General features: G+C 53.7%; 1 protein-coding gene across 1 annotated transcript; it reads right to left on the reverse strand.

The window, feature by feature from the left end:
- Nucleotides 1-218: 218 nt before the first annotated feature.
- DL89DRAFT_288414 (uncharacterized protein) lies at nucleotides 219-1835 on the reverse strand (the record flags this gene model as incomplete). Its single annotated transcript, XM_040889921.1, has 1 exon — nucleotides 219-1835. One exon carries the CDS (start codon nucleotides 1833-1835, stop codon nucleotides 219-221), a length of 1617 nt encoding a protein of 538 aa, XP_040739217.1.
- Nucleotides 1836-18738: the final 16903 nt, after the last annotated feature.

Here is an 18738-nt window from a genome sequence, read left to right on the forward strand (position 1 = left end):
TTTAGGGGATCTGGTTGTGAATACTAATGAGTGATAGTATGGCAACTGTATAGTGAAAGACATAGCCAATTGCACCAAATTTGGCATTCGCTGGAGATGCTTTGTATTGAATGACATTAGTCTGCAGCAACAAATAGAAGCATGCTTATGTTTACAGCGACAAATAGGGGTTGTTAACACATGACGCTGCCTACAGGCCTTGCCCTACATTATGCTACTTAGTCTCTGACATGGGTGCCGGTGGGCTTAGCGTGGTACACGTTGTCAGTGGGAACACCGAAGTTGGTCCAGTATGAGGGGCGGCCATGGCTGTTATGCGAGTGAGGGGAACGGGAGTGGCGAGAGTGGGGGTGACGGCTATGGCGCGAAGGGCGGGAGCGGGAGTGACGGCTGCGGCGTTCCTCGCAAAGCTTCTCGACCTCGGCAATCTTGCTCTCAATCAGCTCAATGACATCTGAAGGGAGGCCAGATGGGAGCTCGATCTCAGGGAAACCGCTCTCCTCATCATTGGACCCGTCGTCGGATTCAAGCTCGCTGAGCTCGACATCCGAGGTGGCAGGAATATCGGTAGGAAGCACAGTCGGATAGTCGGTGGGGATAGTGGTAGCGTTGGTAGTCTCCTCAGCCGAAGAATCAGCAGCCGTTGTGATATCATCAAGGACAGAGCTGGAGTCCCCAGCAGACGAGTAGTCAGTCGGGATGCCGCTAACATCGGTGGTCTCAGCAACAGTCGATTCAACAGCGGTTGACTCAACAGCAGTGGTCTCGACAGCAGTGGTCTCACCACCGGTGGTCTCGACAGCAGTGGTCTCACCACCGGTGGTCTCAACAGCAGTAGTCTCAACAGCAGTGGTCTCAACAGCAGTGGTCTCGACAGCAGTGGTCTCGACAGGAGTCGACTCAGTAGCTGATGAGTAGTCAGTCGGGATGCCGCTAACATCGGTGGTCTCAGCAACAGTCGATTCAACAGCGGTTGACTCAACAGCAGTGGTCTCGACAGCAGTGGTCTCGACAGCGGTCGACTCAACAGCAGTAGTCTCACCACCGGTGGTCTCAACAGCAGTAGTCTCAACAGCAGTGGTCTCGACAGCAGTGGTCTCGACAGCAGATGAGTAGTCAGTCGGGATGCCGCTAACATCGGTGGTCTCAGCAACAGTCGATTCAACAGCGGTCGACTCAACAGCAGTGGTCTCGACAGCAGTGGTCTCGACAGCGGTCGACTCAACAGCAGTGGTCTCACCACCGGTGGTCTCAACAGCAGTAGTCTCAACAGCAGTGGTCTCGACAGCGGTCGACTCAACAGCAGTGGTCTCACCACCGGTGGTCTCAACAGCAGTGGTCTCGACAGCAGTGGTCTCGACAGCAGATGAGTAGTCAGTCGGGATGCCGCTAACATCGGTGGTCTCAGCAACAGTCGATTCAACAGCGGTCGACTCAACAGCAGTGGTCTCAACAGCGGTTGACTCAACAGCGGTGGTCTCAACAGGAGTCGACTCAGCAACTGATGAATCAGCACCAGTGGTCTCAGCGGCTGTGCTTTCCTCAGCTGAAGAATCCGCAATGGATGAGTAGTCGCTAGAGTCGTCCTCCGAAATGATGGAGGACTCATCCTCTGAAGAGGAGTCAGCGGCAGTAGTGATCTCATCGAGGACGGAGCTAGAGCCAAGGGTAGAGAACGAGCTCGGAGCAACGCTGGAGATATCGGTGGGATGATAATCGCTGGGAATTGCAACGGTCGAATAGCCGCCCACAAAGCGTGCCTGGTTGGCAATGTTGATAGGGGTGGCCATGGCCGCGACAGCGAGAACAGTGGAAAGGACGATGGAAACCTTCATTATTATTATGTAACTGGCGTTATTTTTGGTTTCGTAAGGATGCGAGTAATTCTTCAAGAATATAGACCGGCTATATCTTAAGATGTAGGAGGAATGTGAGAGAGGAAGGGGAAGGGTAATAGAGCGGAGCACCGTGGAACGAGTGATGACTTGCTAGCATTGCCGGGTCTCTCGATGCCTCTGTTTTATAGGCAGAGACTCGTTGGTTCCATCGGCCGCGGTACTGGCCAGAAAGAAGAGTATTCCACACGAGTTTGTTGGTGTTTGAGTTCATGGGAATGTACACATGCACTGCCTGTGATAGATTGCGACACTATTGCGATCTGCAACCACCGGACCGCTTGGGGACCACGGCTTGCTTAGCTGTGAGCGCAATTCTATCCCCATTTGTGTGATACTCGATGCATGTGTCGTAATGTTCGCCTGCTCGTGCATTTGACTACTCAATAAAGCGGTGTGTGGGTCGTGAGAGCAACTACACATGAGCACGGTATGAACTATTTATAGCAGGCGATCGTTGCTTAATGCTTTCCTGGTTCAAATCGTTTCTGAACTCTAGATTTTACTGTTCCACACTACCAATTGTTCAAACAACTTTGTTTTTATTACATCATTGATAATGCAAGGTACATCCCCGCGAGGTGTCACCGAGTTGGGGTAGCCTTGTCTTCACAGGCCAGCAGAACAGCCCCTTTGGGTTCCAGAGCGGCAATGCGCTGCACGATGATGGAAGTGATTGTATAAAGCAACCATAAAAGAAAATTCCTTGAACCTAAATTACAATTAACTAATTTTCTACTTGTGATGTAGACAGCAGTGCGACTTGGTATTGATGAGCTGGGGCAATTACGCAACAGCATGAGGAGCGGTCAGAACGGTCAGAGCGGCGGAAAGAAGTGCTCTTTAATCAAGTGATCACGTGCAGCAAGCAGATTTGAGAACAACTCGCCACACACATTGCACTTGAATGCCTGTGGAATTGTCGGCCGATGAATTCTGAAATCCATAGTGATAGAGGATCTTTAAGGTTGTGCTGTGGGGGAAATGTAAAATGTATAAAAGGCAATTTGGTGGTCCGGCGACGGAGATTGCAGACTGCCCTTTTTATGTCTATCTGTGATCGATGCCCAGCCCGTCCGCTCGGCAAGGGCCACTGGTCGGGGATATTTGTCATCAGAAAAATATATTGGTCAGTTGCCTCCAATCGCGCCTCACTGGTCGAGTTCCTTCAAAAATAACTTGCACCCGCCAACAATCCCAGTGAATCCCGCTTATATTGGCTCTGCGCAGGAATTGCTTACAAACCAACCCCGCACTACAATCAAGACCGACTAGATTTTGCACTATCCTCATTGAAGACACGACAAACCAACTCCGGACACTGAACCAGGGCCTGCCTTTCGTGGGACACAGAAGCAGTGCCAAGTGATCCGCCTCTGAGAACCTCTAGTTGTTAAATGGAGACTATACCCGATTTTCTGGGCAGATTCAGAAGGCAAATAACACTCCACCGCCTATGCAGGTAGCTCATCTGGATGCGTCATTTCTACGTGCAGCGTGCAGATGATTGATATACAATACCTCCCAACACCTGCCAGCTGGTAGAGAGTCAGGTAACTCTGAAAGTTTAGGGCTGTATCAAAATTGAATTGCGCCTTTTTGCCTGTAGAAAAATTATATTGAGCTCGCTGACCGACACTGTAGTAAGGAAGGACCAGTCGGCGCTCAACGTCCATTCTGTTCAATAGGTTGGTAGGCTGGAGAGGCATTGGTAGCATTGAGAGCAGTGTACAGGCTCTACGAGTTCTCCAGCGGGGGGAAGAAGTGTAGAGTGCGCACATGCTCAGTGGCAGCAGTATTGGAGACGAAGCTGGTGTTACAGTAGGGGCAGGTGTCCATGGCTTGTAAAGTGAAGCGTAGATGTCGTAGAGGTAACAGGGGTGGTATAGTTTTGGGAATTGGAAATGTGTAGTAAGTGCGAATGGTATAGACAAGGGCTGAAAAGCGGCTCAAGAGATCTAGATGAATGCCCATCCTGTTTTACTGGGGGTCCAGGCTTTATAAACAGCACCACAGAACAAACCAGTGCCCATCGACTGTTGCCCCTTGATTTCCGCTGAAAAGAGGAAACCAGAATGACAAGGGAAATCAAACAAACCACCCAACCTGTCATGGCTTGGGCTCCTGTGCTCTCTTGTCATTCCTTGTAAGGCAGCCAACACCCTCCCAAGACCACTTAAACGACCAGCCCATAAACCTTGCCAGTCAAATGACCAGGCCCGATTGTAGTGACAGCATGTTGCAGTAGCCAAGTGGTGTTTGGATCCAGCCCGGGTATCAACTAAAGCTACTTGCATTGCCAAATTGAGAGAAAACGCGGTGCTGATATGTGTCTATCTGGAAGGCTGCACGCTCCATGCCAGTTTCCTTTGCAGAGATTCAAGTGGTGAGTTAGTGCCACTAATTATGACAGCGCTGGGTGCTGGATATGTCAACTGCAGGCTGGATGAAATGAATTTTCTTGACAAAATGCTTTGACAATAGAGACTCTAAATTACATTGAGCGCATGGCAAACGATGGGCTGTGTAGACCTGACTACTTATCAGCTTCTAGCAACTGAGCTATGGGCCAGCGTCGCTCATGCTCAGGATAGGCATACAGCCATTGAGTTTACGAGTGCGGGATTTTTAGCTGTGTCTATGCGACCTGCTCCATGGTCTGAGATTTAGGATCAGGACGCCCAGATTAGCGCCTCCCAGCATCTGCTCTATGACCTCAGCGGAATGCACTTGCGTCACATGCTCCATGGTATTTTTGGACCATTAGCTGCATATATGGGCATACACGCTGCATGTGTGGGAAGCAGCAAAAAGTAGGGACAGCGAGTTTTACGCAAGCGGCTAATGGCCTGCTTCCTTGTTTTCTTCCTTACCAACGAAAGCCTTGATTATTTCCATACATTATCCATTTGACTGTTCAATATGAAATTCACTATAGTTGCTTCTGTAGCTGCTCTAGCTTTTGCCGGGCATGCTGCGGGCAAATCCGGTGTTGCTATTCGTCTAAAGGCAACTCCCCCGGAGCTGTTCAGCCCGTGCCTCAAGAACCCGTGCCCGTCTGGCAAGGGCTGTGCTGAACTTCAGCCGGCCTGCCTTGTTGGCCCGTGCTTCCCAGAGGTCAAATGTATTTAAGTTAATTGGCGTTACCCAAATAAAGCCACTGCCCTTTACTGGGCAGCAGTCGTTGCAAACATTACGATATCGCGCCCAAAGGCCGCATACTCCAGCGGCTCAATAGCAAATGAAGAATCAATGGTTTCTGCTGCAACAGCTGGTACACCACCACTTCCAACTAGCACAGGCGCAGTGGTTGTGATGAGACGGTCGGTTAGCCTGCTGGTCATGAAGAGCTGAATTATCTGGGCGCCTCCCTCGACCATCAGACTACTGATCCCAAGGTTGGAAATCTCCTTGAGCACGGCAGCCAGCACTGGGCGACCCGCTCCATCGACCTTATCAATGACAATGACACGCGCACCAGCAGCCTCCAACTTTGCTCTCATGCCAGCATCATATACAGGTCCACAAACGATCCACGGTAACTTCAGTCTGTGGTTCTCCTTGGGCCCGGCCAGCAGATTGGCAGTGGACGGGAATCGCAGGTGAGTGTCCAGTACTATCGGCTGCGGCTGCTCTACCAGATGACACTCAGGGGCGGGCAGCAGCCGCGCATTAAGCCGCGGGTTATCGCACAGGACCGTGCCAATGCCAACCAGTATTCCGTCGTGGGTTGCTCGCAGCCGATGGGTCATGGCCATAGATTCCTTGCCGCTGAGAAGTAGCTGCCGGCCGGGGCGCGAAATTTTGCCGTCGAGGCTCTGCGCGAAGGTCAGAGTTACAGTTGGCCGATTGTCCGGCGCTGGAAGCGACTTGGCAAGGTTGCGCTGGAGAAAGTCTTTGGCAAGGGCAAATGAATCAGTCATCGTGGAAGGCAGGCAAGTAAGGTAGCGGACAGGGCTGGGTTCACATCTAAGCACCTCAGTGTTTTTGTACTGCTAGATGGGCCCAGAGCAGCATATGGTATGGATATGCTAGTTTCGCCCCCACGCCCTTGTGTCTGATAAGCGCGGAAAATGCGGTTGTTTGGTGCACCAGCCCAGCAGTCTGTTGACTCTCGCAGTCCGCTGCGTAGAAGCAGTGCCTGGAGCTTGCAGCCTAATGAATCGGTCAGGCACGGGTATTTCTGGGACCTCGATCCGACGTCACGCAGCTCCTAAGCGCCTGATCTGTCCTAGATCACCGGCAAATGGCAGATTGCATGGTACTTTCAAAAGCACAGGCTGTGAGTGGGACCATGCCTTTTTAGAGATCGTGCGGGACAGCGGGTCCAGCGGGGGATTTTCGCCCCGCTGCCTAAACACGCCGTCAGCGAAATGGGCACGGTGGCAAAGAGGCAGACTGGCAGTCACTTTCGCACCAGGAATTCACCGCGCCAATTTTTAACAAAAAACTGACAGCGCATATTTACACCTGCTTGTGAACGAAAAAAATTCCCAAGAGGCCCACCGGCTGATAACAAAAAGGGAAGAGGGCCCGGCGCACCCACTGGCCTTGAGAAAATACCCATCTTCCCTCCACTGTACCTCGTGTTTTCAAGAATTCTATACCTACACAAGCAAAAAATGATGCTCCAGACCACCCGCCGCCTTGCTTCGCAGCGCACCGTGCGTGCCAGTGTGCGTGCCATGTCGAAGTTTGCCGTGTCGAGCGAGAGCGTGCTGAACCAGCCGCTGTCGCAGGCCGACCCCGAGCTGTACAACATCATTGAGCTGGAGAAGGCGCGGCAGCGTGCCGGTATCTGCCTGATCCCGAGCGAGAACTTCACGTCGCGCGCAGTGATGGACGCTCTGGGCTCGGTGATGCAGAACAAGTACTCGGAGGGCTATCCGGGCGCGCGCTACTACGGCGGCAACGAGTACATCGACCAGTCCGAGTCGCTGTGCCAGAAGCGGGCGCTGGAGACGTTCCATCTGGACAGCAGCAAGTGGGGCGTCAACGTGCAGTCGCTGTCGGGAGCGCCAGCCAACCTGTACGTATACGGAGCGCTGCTGAAGCCGCACGACCGGCTGATGGGTCTGGATCTGCCGCACGGCGGCCATCTGTCGCACGGATTCCAGACGCCCACCAAGCGCGTGTCGTACTCGTCGGTGTACTTTGAGACCATGCCGTACCAGTGCAACGAGGAGACTGGCCTGATCGACTACGACGCGCTGGAGAAGAACGCCAAGCTGTTCCGTCCCAAGATCATTGTTGCTGGAGCCAGCGCCTATGCGCGCACCATCGACTATGCGCGCATGCGCAAGATCGCTGACTCTGTTGGCGCCTACCTGATGGCCGACATGGCCCATATCTCGGGTCTGGTCGCTGCTGGTGTGCTGGAGTCGCCGTTCGACTATGCCGACATCGTCACCACCACCACCCACAAGTCGCTGCGTGGTCCCCGCGGCGCCATGATCTTCTTCCGCAAGGGTGTCCGTAGTGTCAACAAGAAGGGCGTCGAGACTCTGTACGACCTGGAGCGCCCGATCAATATGTCCGTGTTCCCTGGCCACCAGGGCGGCCCCCACAACCACACCATCTCTGCCCTGGCCGTTGCCCTCAAGCAGGCGCAGTCGCCCGAGTTCGTCCAGTACCAGAAGCAGGTGCTGTCCAACGCCCAGGCCTTCGCCAAGGGCTTTGCTGAGCGCGACTACAAGCTCGTCTCTGACGGCACCGACACCCACCTGCTGCTCGTCAACCTGATTGCCTCCAAGGGCATCGATGGCGCGCGCGTCGAGCGTGTCCTGGAGATGGCCAAGATTGCCGCCAACAAGAACACTGTTCCGGGTGACCGCTCTGCCATGGTCCCTGGCGGTCTCCGCATGGGCACACCGGCCATGACCACCCGTGGTCTGAAGGAGCAGGACTTTGCTCAGATCGCCGAGTACGTCGACCGGGCCGTCATCATTGCCAAGGATGTCAGCAAGGACGTGTCGTCCAAGAAGTTCGCCGACTTCAAGGCCACTCTGGGCGATGACGTCGATGCGGTTCCGGGTCTGGCAGCTCTCAAGAAGGAGGTTGTTGACTTCTCGCGCAGCTTCCCGGCTGTTGGCTTCTCAGTTGATACCATGGTCTACAGGGACTAGATAGCGGATTTAATTTTAGTTTCTAGAAATACACGTCTTTCAAAGCCTCTTTCTTGCCTTTATGAAACGGAAGCGTCGACGATATCCTGAGGCAACTCGTGCCGCTGTTGACTCGGAGCTGAACGAGACAAAGTCGGCGCTCATTTCTTGGCATTGCGTATCTGGAAGCTTCTGTGCGCATGCAAAGGATTTTTGCTCTTCGCTTTCCGCCGCTGTCTCCATGCCCGTATCCACAGTTGCAGGGATGAGGGAGTGAAGGAGAAACTCCCCCAACTGAACCCTGTTGCGGCATTTCGTATCATCGCTGTCTGCCATTTTCCAACTCCGAACATGCTAGACAATCGGGTATAAATGACGACCACACCACCCTCGTCATCCCGTCATCTCTGAAGGCTTCACACCAGCTCTCTTTTCCTTTTTCTTTTTCTCTTGCATTTTTGTACTACGTCTAGTCTTTCAAGGAACTTACTCTATTCAAGCATGAGCTACAACGAAAACTACGGCGGGCCGCAGCCATCGCGGTACAATCCAGCCGACCACCAGGGCAACAACGAGGATTCCGGCAGCCGTCGCAATGACGATGGCCGCCCAGATGGCAGCCGTGGCGGGCAGATTGGCGACCCGTTGTTTGTCAGCAACCCGGACCAGTACGGCCAGCACGGCGGGTCGCGCGAGCCCCAGCCCTCGCAGTACGGCCAACGCCCGCCCCAGCAGGGCCCCCCTCAGGGCCAGCATGGCTCACAATATGGCGGTCCTCCTCAGGGCTCTCAGTATGGTGGCCCTCCTTCTCAGTACGGTGGCCCTCCTCAGTACGGTGGATCCCAGTATGGCGGCCCTCCCTCGCAGCATGGCTCACAGTACGGTGGTCCCCCGCAGAACCAATATGGCCAGCGCCCGCCTCAGGGTCAGTATGACCAGCGTCCGCCTCAGGGTCCCCCGTATGGCGGCCCTCAGGGACCTCCCCAGGGCCCGTATGGACAGCGTCCGCCTCAGCAGGGGCCCCCGTATGGCGGTCCTTCGCAGCATGGCTCACAGTACGGCGGCCCTCCTCCACAGGGCCCGTATGGACAGCGTCCGCCGCAGGGCCCCCCGTATGGTGGTCCTCCTTCGCAGCATGGCTCGCAGTACGGCGGCCCTCCTCCCCAGGGCCCGTATGGACAGCGTCCGCCTCAGGGACCTCCGTATGGCGGACCTCCTTCTCAGCACGGCGGGCCTCCCCAGGGCTCACCGTACGGCGGCCCTCCGCCCCCCGGTTCCCAGCACGGCTCTCAGCACAGCAGCACTCCTCAGCCGCAGAAGCAGGATGATGGCGATGAGGAGAAGGAGGGGGAGAAGGAGGGGGAGAAGAAGAGCAACTGGAAGAACACTGCTGGCAAGGCCGCGCTGGGCGTGCTTGCTGGCGGAGCGCTTGCTTACGGCGTCCACGAGGTGTTTGACGACTCTGACTCTGATGAGGAGAGGAAGGAGCGCCGCCGTGAGGAGGAAGAGCATCGTCGGCGCGAGGAAGACCGCCGCCGGCGCGAGGAGGAGAACCGTCGGCGGGAGGAGGAGAATCGTCGGCGGGAGGAGGAGAACCGTCGGCGGGAGGAGGAGAACCGTCGGTGGGAGGAGGCGAACCGGTACGAAGCGAACCGGTACCAGGACCACGGGTACCACCGCCGCCGCCGCAACAGCGGCTCGTCTCGCAGCTCGTCTCGCAGCAGCCGCTCGTCCTCTGACAACGAGTACCGGCATCGCGGCTACGGCTCGACGCCGCACGAGTACCCGCTTCTGCACCAGGACTACAACGACTCTGCCATCAAGTTCGGTACAGTCATTTCACTCAAGCACAACATGACTGGACGGTACCTGCACTCGGACCGCTCGCACTCGACGCACTCGGGGTCGAACCAGCAGCTTGTGTTTGGTTTCCGCTGGAGCCAGGACGAGAACGACTGGTGGCAAGTACTGCCGGCCAATGGCGACTCGCCCAACCCTGGCGAGCACGTCACCTTTGGCTCGCGCATCCGCCTGCGTCACGTCGAGACCCGTGCGCACCTGCACTCGCACCCGTGGACCGACCAGGCGTCGGGCCAGAACGAGATTACGGCGTTTGGCGACGCCAGCTATTCAGACGAGAACGACATCTGGATTGTTGAGCGCTGGGGCGACGACGAGCAGGGCGATGTGTGGGACGCCAACGAGGTGGTCGTATTCAGGCATGAGAACTCGGGCTACGCGCTGCATTCGCATGACATTATGATCAGCGACGACGTGCAGTCGGTGACCTGCTTCGGCGACGGCCATGAGGAGAACGACAAGTGGCGGATCCATTTGACCCAGGAGTAAACGAGTTTTTGAATGATATCATTTTCTCTTCCCAGACAACCTATCGCTGTTGCACAGCGCAGGATCCTCCTGCAAACGAACGGTGCTAAAAATACCCGCCACGCCTATTTCGCCCACTGTTATTGCTGGTGCTTGTTTGTTGGCAAGCTATGACTTGCGTCCCCTGATCCTGACGCAATGGCTCCTTCCAGAATAAGGAGCTGCACAATGGATAGTGCGCAGAACGGATGCCCCCCGCGCTCTTGTCCGGATGTGCAGGATGACTTGCCTTCCAGCTTGGCGCCTTTCCTTGTGCGACAAAGAGAGTTCCTCGATTGATTGGCACGGGTAAAGCGTGGGCAGGCAACTGCATATATAAAGAGGGCCAGCCGGGCAAGGACACGCCCCGAACCCCTCAACTCCAGACAACATTCACTTTCCAACTTCATCATGAGCGGCTACAACAACCAGGGCTACGGCAACCAGGGCTACGGCTCCAACAACTCGGGCAACCGCCAGAACTCGTACGATGACGAGGAGACCCAGGACCGCGGCCTCTTCAGCAGCTCCAAGAAGCAGCAGCAGCAGCAGCAGCAGCAGGGCTACGGCCAGCAGCAGCAGGGCTACGGCCAGCAGCAGGCGGGTCCCCAGCAGGGCTACGGCCGCCAGCAGCAGCAGTACCAGGCTGGCCCCCAGGGCAACGCTCCGTCCAACTACGGCTCGTCTGTCGGCGGCCGTGCCAACATGCCCGGCAACGACTACTCGCAGGAGGAGATCGACAAGGATGCCCGCAACACCAAGTACAAGGACTGGGCAGGCACTGCCGGCAAGGTTGCGCTGGGTGCGCTGGCCGCAGGTGCCGCAGCCTACGGTGTCCATGAGTACAAGGAGCACCGCGATGAGAAGAAGGAGCGGGAGGAGGAGGAGCGCCGCAAGCAGAACCAGCAATACCACAACGACGAGGGCAAGTGGAACAATGCTCCGGGTCAGGGCAACAGCCAGGGCAACAACCAGAACAACAACCAGGGCAACAACCAGGGCAACAACCAGGGCTACGGCCAGGGCAACAACCAGGGCAACAACCAGGGCAACCAGGGCCAGCAGCAGCACCGCCCCTCGCCGCCTCCCCAGCAGGGCGGCTCCGGCTTCCGCCCGCCCGCCCCCCTCGGCCGCCCTCCCTACTCGTACGACCAGAACGACGTCCGCCACGCCGACCCGTCGCGCAACTCTGAGAACTCGCCCACGCCGCACGAGTACCCGCAGCTGCGCCAGAACTCCAGCGACACCACCATCAAGATTGGCACCGTCATTGCGCTCAAGCACAACATGACCGGCCGCTTCCTGCACACCGACCGCCAGCACAACACCCAGACCGGCTCGAGCCAGCAGCTTGTCTTCGGCTACCGCTGGAACCCCGACCAGAACGACTGGTGGCAGGTGCTGCCCGCCAACCGCGACGTGCCCGTGCCTGGCCAGATTGTCTCGTACGGCACCCAGATCCGCCTGCGCCATATCGAGACCGGCCGCCACCTGCACTCCCACTACAACTACCACTGCTCCAAGTCGGGCCAGAACGAGGTTACCGCCTACGGCGACTCCAACCTGTCCGATGAGAACGACCACTGGGTCATTGAGCGCTACGGCGACGGCGGCTACGGCCAGACCTGGAGCGCCGGCGACGTCGTTGTTCTGCGCCACTATGTCAGCGGCATGGCTCTGCACTCCCATGACCTGCTGTACTCCGAGGACGTCCAGTCTGTGACCTGCTTCGGCCCTGGCGGCGAGGAGAACGACAAGTGGCGTGTTCACCTGACTGCTTAATCATTTCTTTTTCTCCAACTGGCATCAAAGGCATCACTAAATTTTCAGACTCAGCAATCACCACCAACCCCTCCCCGATCACTGGAATGCAGCTGAACGCCTTGGACCCGCACCAAAGGATACTGAACAATAAGCCTTGCGGCCTGCCGCTGCATTCTAGTCCAGGTGATTGGCGACATCAGGGCCGGCCCGCTTGCCATCAGGCCGCAGGTTCACATGAAAACGGATGTGCGTGCCCTCATCTGCCGCTGACAAAAAGCCAAAAATAGACCGGGCAAGGTTTGTAATTTCTCTCTAAACCGCTCGATGGCCCGCATCTCATGTGGGCCAGCACGCCTCCCCCAACCCCATTTGCACTGATTTCCTCATGCACGGTTAGAAAAGAATCGAGGGCGCTGGAGCTAGTGTAACATTTGTCTCTGTCCAGTGATTTCCTTGCGGCTTAATGCTTGCTGTAAGGAACAACCCGCCGCCTGGCGAACCCTCTTTGGGGGCCGGGGTGGATACGTAGGTGATCACTTGTTTTCGGTCGCTGATTTCCTGTGCTTTTTTTATGCCGCCTGTTGGGAGACAGACAAGAGCGAACGCGTAGAATTGGCAAGGCCACTGCATTCTGAGATGCGAGCTGGTTTCCTGGCCCTAGGGCAAATATAAAAGGAAAACTGTTCGCCAGCCCTCTTCAATATTTTTGTGTTCCCTTACCAACCCACTCCATCAACAAATAGTAACTCATCATCCACCTCATTAGGGCAGCGCACGCGGCGATCGAAGCACACACACGTTTCACACTGCATTCGCATTTCAATCCATCCCTGTTGCACTTCTTCTTCTCCCCACCACTGCATCTAATTCCATCCTAATCATTTCTCCCCATGGCATACTACAAGACCTCCTCGATCGGCCTCCCGACCTTCCGGTGCTTTGGTGTGCAGAGCGGATACCAGTGCACCGTGTGCGGCGCCTACTTCCCCTCTGCACATGCTGCCAGCGAACACGTCCGTGAGCTGCATTTCTTCCCCGAGCTCTGAAAAGCAATGCCATTTTTCTCCTGTTATTTCACGCATTTTCGGCCACCCCATTTTTCATTATCGATTCGCGATTGACGGGCTCTTCTCAAGCTCTTTTTACGACTCGGGTCGCCAGCAGACCCCGACATGCCTCTCGCCCACTTGCACTTTTTTTTTAGTAAATATCCTTAGCATTATTCCTATCTTTATCGTCGACAATAGTACTGTTTCAAAAACACCAAGCGTAGGACAGGCTGTTTCCATAGAACACCATGAAGGAGCCCGGTTATTGAGCTCCGTGGGAGATCTGCATGTCTTGATAGAGAAATCAATGTGCATGATCCTCTGGACAGGCTGGTCGATCACAGGCACCAAAAGGAATCGCCTCAGGTATCCTGGCTATCAGTCTTTCTACCACTTGCACCCACGGCGGATTGTTAACCCCCACGGGAGCGGATGGTACCGAGCTTTATGGAAAAGAAGATGGGATCAAAAATGACCGAAGAGCAAGAGGGCTAGATCGGGCAGTCCTGGATGTCAGGCTTATATGCGGCTGACATGGCATGATGGCTATGCAGTGCGCAGCCCTTTCGAGGTCAACAGACCCTGATGGCTTGAAGAAATTACATGAGCGTCCTCAAATTCATGCCATACGGGGTGTAGCTATGTACCAGAAGCTGCTGGAGGTCCTTCGACAGTGCGCCACATGCTCCAGGTAAAAGAAGCGAACGTATCCCAACTGGTACCCTCGTCATGTCTAAGAGTAGACTGCATTTGGAAATGTTGCATGGAGTATCTGGTCCAGGCATCCCAAATAGCTGTTGATCTGGTGGCCAGTAATCAGATCGAAATGTAGCTTCTTGGGCTGGTGTCAAGGAGAATACTGGGATGAGCCGCCATGTTGACGCACATTTCTCACAACTCCACAGGAAACTAGCATGAGAGTTCATAACACGGTATGAGCGAAAGATATCAAACAGCCAGGAACATACTGGCTTGGAGTATTACCCCCAGTACCTCGATGTGATCTCTGTGATGTTCGCTAGAGAACCCAATTTTTAGCCAGAAGGACTTTAGTAGCCTTTGGTGACCACTAGCAATAACATACTCTGCATGGTATTGGAAGTATATAGGGCCGCCATTTACTCAGGACTTCCTCCGAACGACCATTTCTTTTTCTGCGAGCGTGCTTTTCTTGGCTCAATGATTTGGATCCATGTCCGGTTCATTATCGGAATACTGGCATACTCTTGAATCGGTTGGATACGAGTAAGCTCCAGCTTAGGGTTAGTTGGTACGAGCCCAGTTAGTCTTTTCATGATCTGCTCAACAATAGCAATAGAGACCCTGCCAAAGTCCGAGTGGAGAGTGGCACGACTAAACAGAGAAGAGAGATCGAGACTGAAAATATACTACGTCGTATATGAGTATCAGATGCCTGATATGCATAAAAGCTAGTATCGCGAGAGAAGCTAAGGAGTCTCTTCAGCGCCTTGGGTTGGTAGTTGCTTGTATAGTAGGCTAGTAGTAGCCGCGCAAGCTGTATTTTGCGATAATATATGTAGGTTCTTTGTTCCAGGGCCTCTGTAGCGGGGTTTCAAAGAAAGGAATTGCCAAACTACAGAGAACACAAAAGGGAAAGGGGAATAGAAACTACAAGCCCGCATGCTGCCATTTTTTTTTTTTGAAAATGTTGTTGTCGCGTTTAGATGTTGCGCAGCAATGAAACCAATGCAACGAGCTGCGATCTATGTCTATTGGGTTAGCTGGGAAGCTACTCTCATTGTCGGCCAATATGACAACTGGCATGGCATCGCCATGTTGGACATCATCGATTGCGCAACACTGTTGGCATTAGCACATAACATAAGATACATGCACAGCCGAACCCAGAACATGGAGCGGATTCACTTTTGAGTCCACTGATGCTTCTCAACTGCTCTTCGCCAAAAGGCAGGCAAAACAGATACCCCTCTATTCACACATGCTAAAAATACCTTGGGTGGCTGGAGCAATTATTACCGTATGCATATTACAATGTCCCCATTCCAGTCAGACATTGTTGGAGGCAGAAAAGTGAGAATGACTTTGCTGACAATTGAACCAAAGTATCCAGCTGACAGCGGATTGCAACAAGCGTACAATCCCTCTGCCACCGTGTAGAACGCTCGGACATCAAGGCATTGCCTAATACCACAAGATGGAGGCGTACATCAGATATTGGAATGCACATGGACAGATTGTGTTTTATGGGGATTGCGTCGTACACCGAGTCGAGTCTTGCAGCATGCTACGGCAGAAAGAGAAACGAACAATTGACAAGGCGGACATTCCACGCCTGTCATGTCATACTCTTCAAGACCAAAAACAAGCTCTGCGCTTCTGCTCACAAGCAAGCTTATTTATTGTGGAATAGAACTGACAGCCTCCCTCATGGGCGCACACCCTCATTTTTACAATTTGTGCAATAAGAGCTTGTTTTCCCCGAGTCTTGTCAAACAAGAGATCTTCAATTGCTGTATGTGCCGCTGTATTTTTAGGATGGCAAGTGCTGCGGCAGCCAGTAGAATGGTGGATGGGTGGATGGGTGGATGGGGGACAGAGCTCTCCACATAGGCACAAGCAATTTAATTCCCCTCATGACATTGGGCCTGCCACTCTGCCCTAGAAATCGTTCTTGAAAAGCAAGAGGGTTTTTAGCTGGGGTCGTGACAGTCGTTGGCCTAAAATTAAATGCTGTCTCAGTACTACATAGGCAATGCCAGGTTCATTTTGGAGCCACACACCACGGAAATCCATTATGCCTACCAGGGATTTTATGTGCACTCTGGATATGACAGCTACAACAGGTGCTTAAGGAAATAAAGGCACCCGTGCGTAAAAGGCCGCACGCTTTGTCTAGCTGAGCATAATGGCTGCCACCCACACCCACTGTCCTCATGACATCCAGGTGCATACCGTGGCCAGCTGAACAACACGCAGGCAATTGTGCGTGTTGTTTTCGAGCGAGATGCCAACCCTCATCAAGCTCCCCCCCCCCCAAAGCATATCCGACAGATGGTGGCTAGTCTGTCGACTACTCATTCGTTGGAAGGAGGAATGCGAAAAGATTTCCATGCAGACTTTGCTTGTTTTTTTGCTTGTTTTTTTTGCATGGAAGTAGAGTCGCGCCAGGCGTGAAATAGATGATTCTTAGTAGCTAGCAGAGCGTTGACGCTCTTTAAAAAACCCCCCGGGTGTGCAATCCCCGATGGCAGCAGTACTTTCTCCCTAACCTCCTCAACCCACAAAATACTATTAGCTTCCGTTTAACACCCTCTAACATGTCTACCCACCCAGAAATGCCACCCGTCATGTCCCTGTATCATATAGTGAATAGCTGTGATACAGAGCTTGGAGCTATCCACCCTTTGCACCCTGAAGAGGTGACCAGAGAGAAACTGAAGGCTGCGTGCAGGAAAGCCCAGCACGAGATGTCGACTGTAGCTGACTACTTGCCGTTCGCCAAGTTCTACCAAAACTACCCCTTTTTACGCTCATATCTACCCGAGTTCATGAAGAAGGTCCCGCTCATACTGGAGTGCCAGGTCAAATGCTCATGCACCGTCAGAAGCTGCAAGAAGAGCCATCGGCGCATATGGAAGAGCAACATCGAAGAGCTGAAGGCGTGTGGCCTGCTATCCTCGGTGAGCGAACTTCGCGTAATCCTGTATAACGACTCTCCAAAGGATCTCCACCTCGACGAGGCTATCCAGGAGCTTGGTATCCCCCGTGGCGCGATCGCCACCACAAAGCTTATCAAGTTCCTGGGACATGGTCTCTTTCTTGCAGGTGATGATCAGAGTCAAGAGGACGCAAAAAAGGAGGCGGCTCGTACTATCCAGATTATCCTCGGACACTGCCCCCATGTCGAGGAACTATGGTACGATCCATATCGAGCCCGGGGCTCAAGCGGGGAGCTCCTTCGGGACCAGCCTGGTGTCGGAACAGAAATAATGACGACGCTTCGCAGTGTGCTCCACTCGCGCCTAACAATGATGCAGGTTGCGCGGCCGTTCGCAACCTATACTGCCCAGCCATTCTCGCCAAATCTCCGGTATCTCGCACTGGACCTGAAGCTCGTCCCGGAGCTTGGGCACTTACCGCCTATCCCTACAGACAGCATGAGCCATCTTGAACTAAGCGGAATCTCGAACGGCATCAACTGGGACCTGTTCAAGACTAGGGCAGACGGGAGGGTGCATTTCCCAAACCTCAAGACACTTGTGTTGTGCTTTAAAGAGCCTGAGAAAGGTCTCATACAGTCCTCGCTTGACATATCTAAAGTTGTGATACCAGCAACCGTTGGTGTCATTGTGTCTGGGATAAACAATGGTAAACGTGCCGTCTGGGAATACTTCAAGAAGGGATGCCGCCAACTGACACTTTTTGAATGCCCATCAGCATTTAAAGATATTGATGTGTATAACCTCCAGTGCTCTGAACATTTCAAGCTTAGGCTAACCCCAGAGGAAGGCGATTCTAGTAAGCCTCTCCCATTTGCAGGGTTGAGGCATTTCTTTGGCCACAGAAACTATGTAATCCGCAAGATGGAAGTGATTGGCATTGAGTTCATAGTACCGCCGACTGTAAATTTGCATATCGTGGAAGACCTTCATCTATCTCTAGGAATCGCAGACAGCAACACCATCCTCAATCTGGCACACAGGCTGACGAGACTCAGGATTCTGCGCATCCGCTGCTTCTCCATGTACCGCAAAGATTTGAATAATCCTGGGCGCGGGGTTCACTTTGCCAACGAAGCCCACGAGCTGGATATCATTGCTGAATATGCAAGTGATATCCCAATGAAAGCCAGCAAGAATCTGTACTGCTTGCACTTGTACTCGCACATGGCGATTGACGCAAACAGGTTCATCGAACTAATGGCTCGGTTCCCGAACTTGGCCGAGATACAAGTTAATGGTGAGATAGTTGAGCATGTGAAGTGGGCTTTTCGTCCTCGTAATGTCATAACCAGCGCGATTGATCCAAGCACCGTGTAGCTCAGCCTTTCTCTTTCGATTCACACTCCCTATTTTATATTAGCACCTGCCTGTACAGACAACACCTGCGAACAAGCAAATACAGAAGTGGCGCATTGGCTACAAGCGGGCATGCATAGTGCTGCAAAGTGGCCTTTGCTATCAGGGTCGCTGTTATGTGACCGGTCATGCATGACATAATCAACCACACTTCCTGGATCACCAGCGTGCATCACATTGCCCACTGAATCTTGTACCATACCAGCAGCTCAGGGTTAACTGAATATGGCTATATTGCGACACACCGACACACAGGAACAGCTCTCTAGAACAAAACTGGCCACAGAGGTGGTATCAAGTTTTGAATTGTCTAGTTTACTGACACTCAAATAGCTGAGCGCCTGTATATAAAAGGAGCTGCTGATCAGATCGGGGCAGCAGCTACTATAAGAGGAAAACTAACCTCAAAACTAATGGTTAATCGGCCCGCACACAGACAGCGCTTATGAGTGCGATAGATGTATTACCAGCCCACAGGACGAGCCGCACAATCGAATGT

Source organism: Linderina pennispora, assembly GCF_002104995.1.
Source record: "Linderina pennispora strain ATCC 12442 chromosome Unknown DL89scaffold_109, whole genome shotgun sequence".
Taxonomy (NCBI): domain Eukaryota; kingdom Fungi; phylum Kickxellomycota; class Kickxellomycetes; order Kickxellales; family Kickxellaceae; genus Linderina; species Linderina pennispora.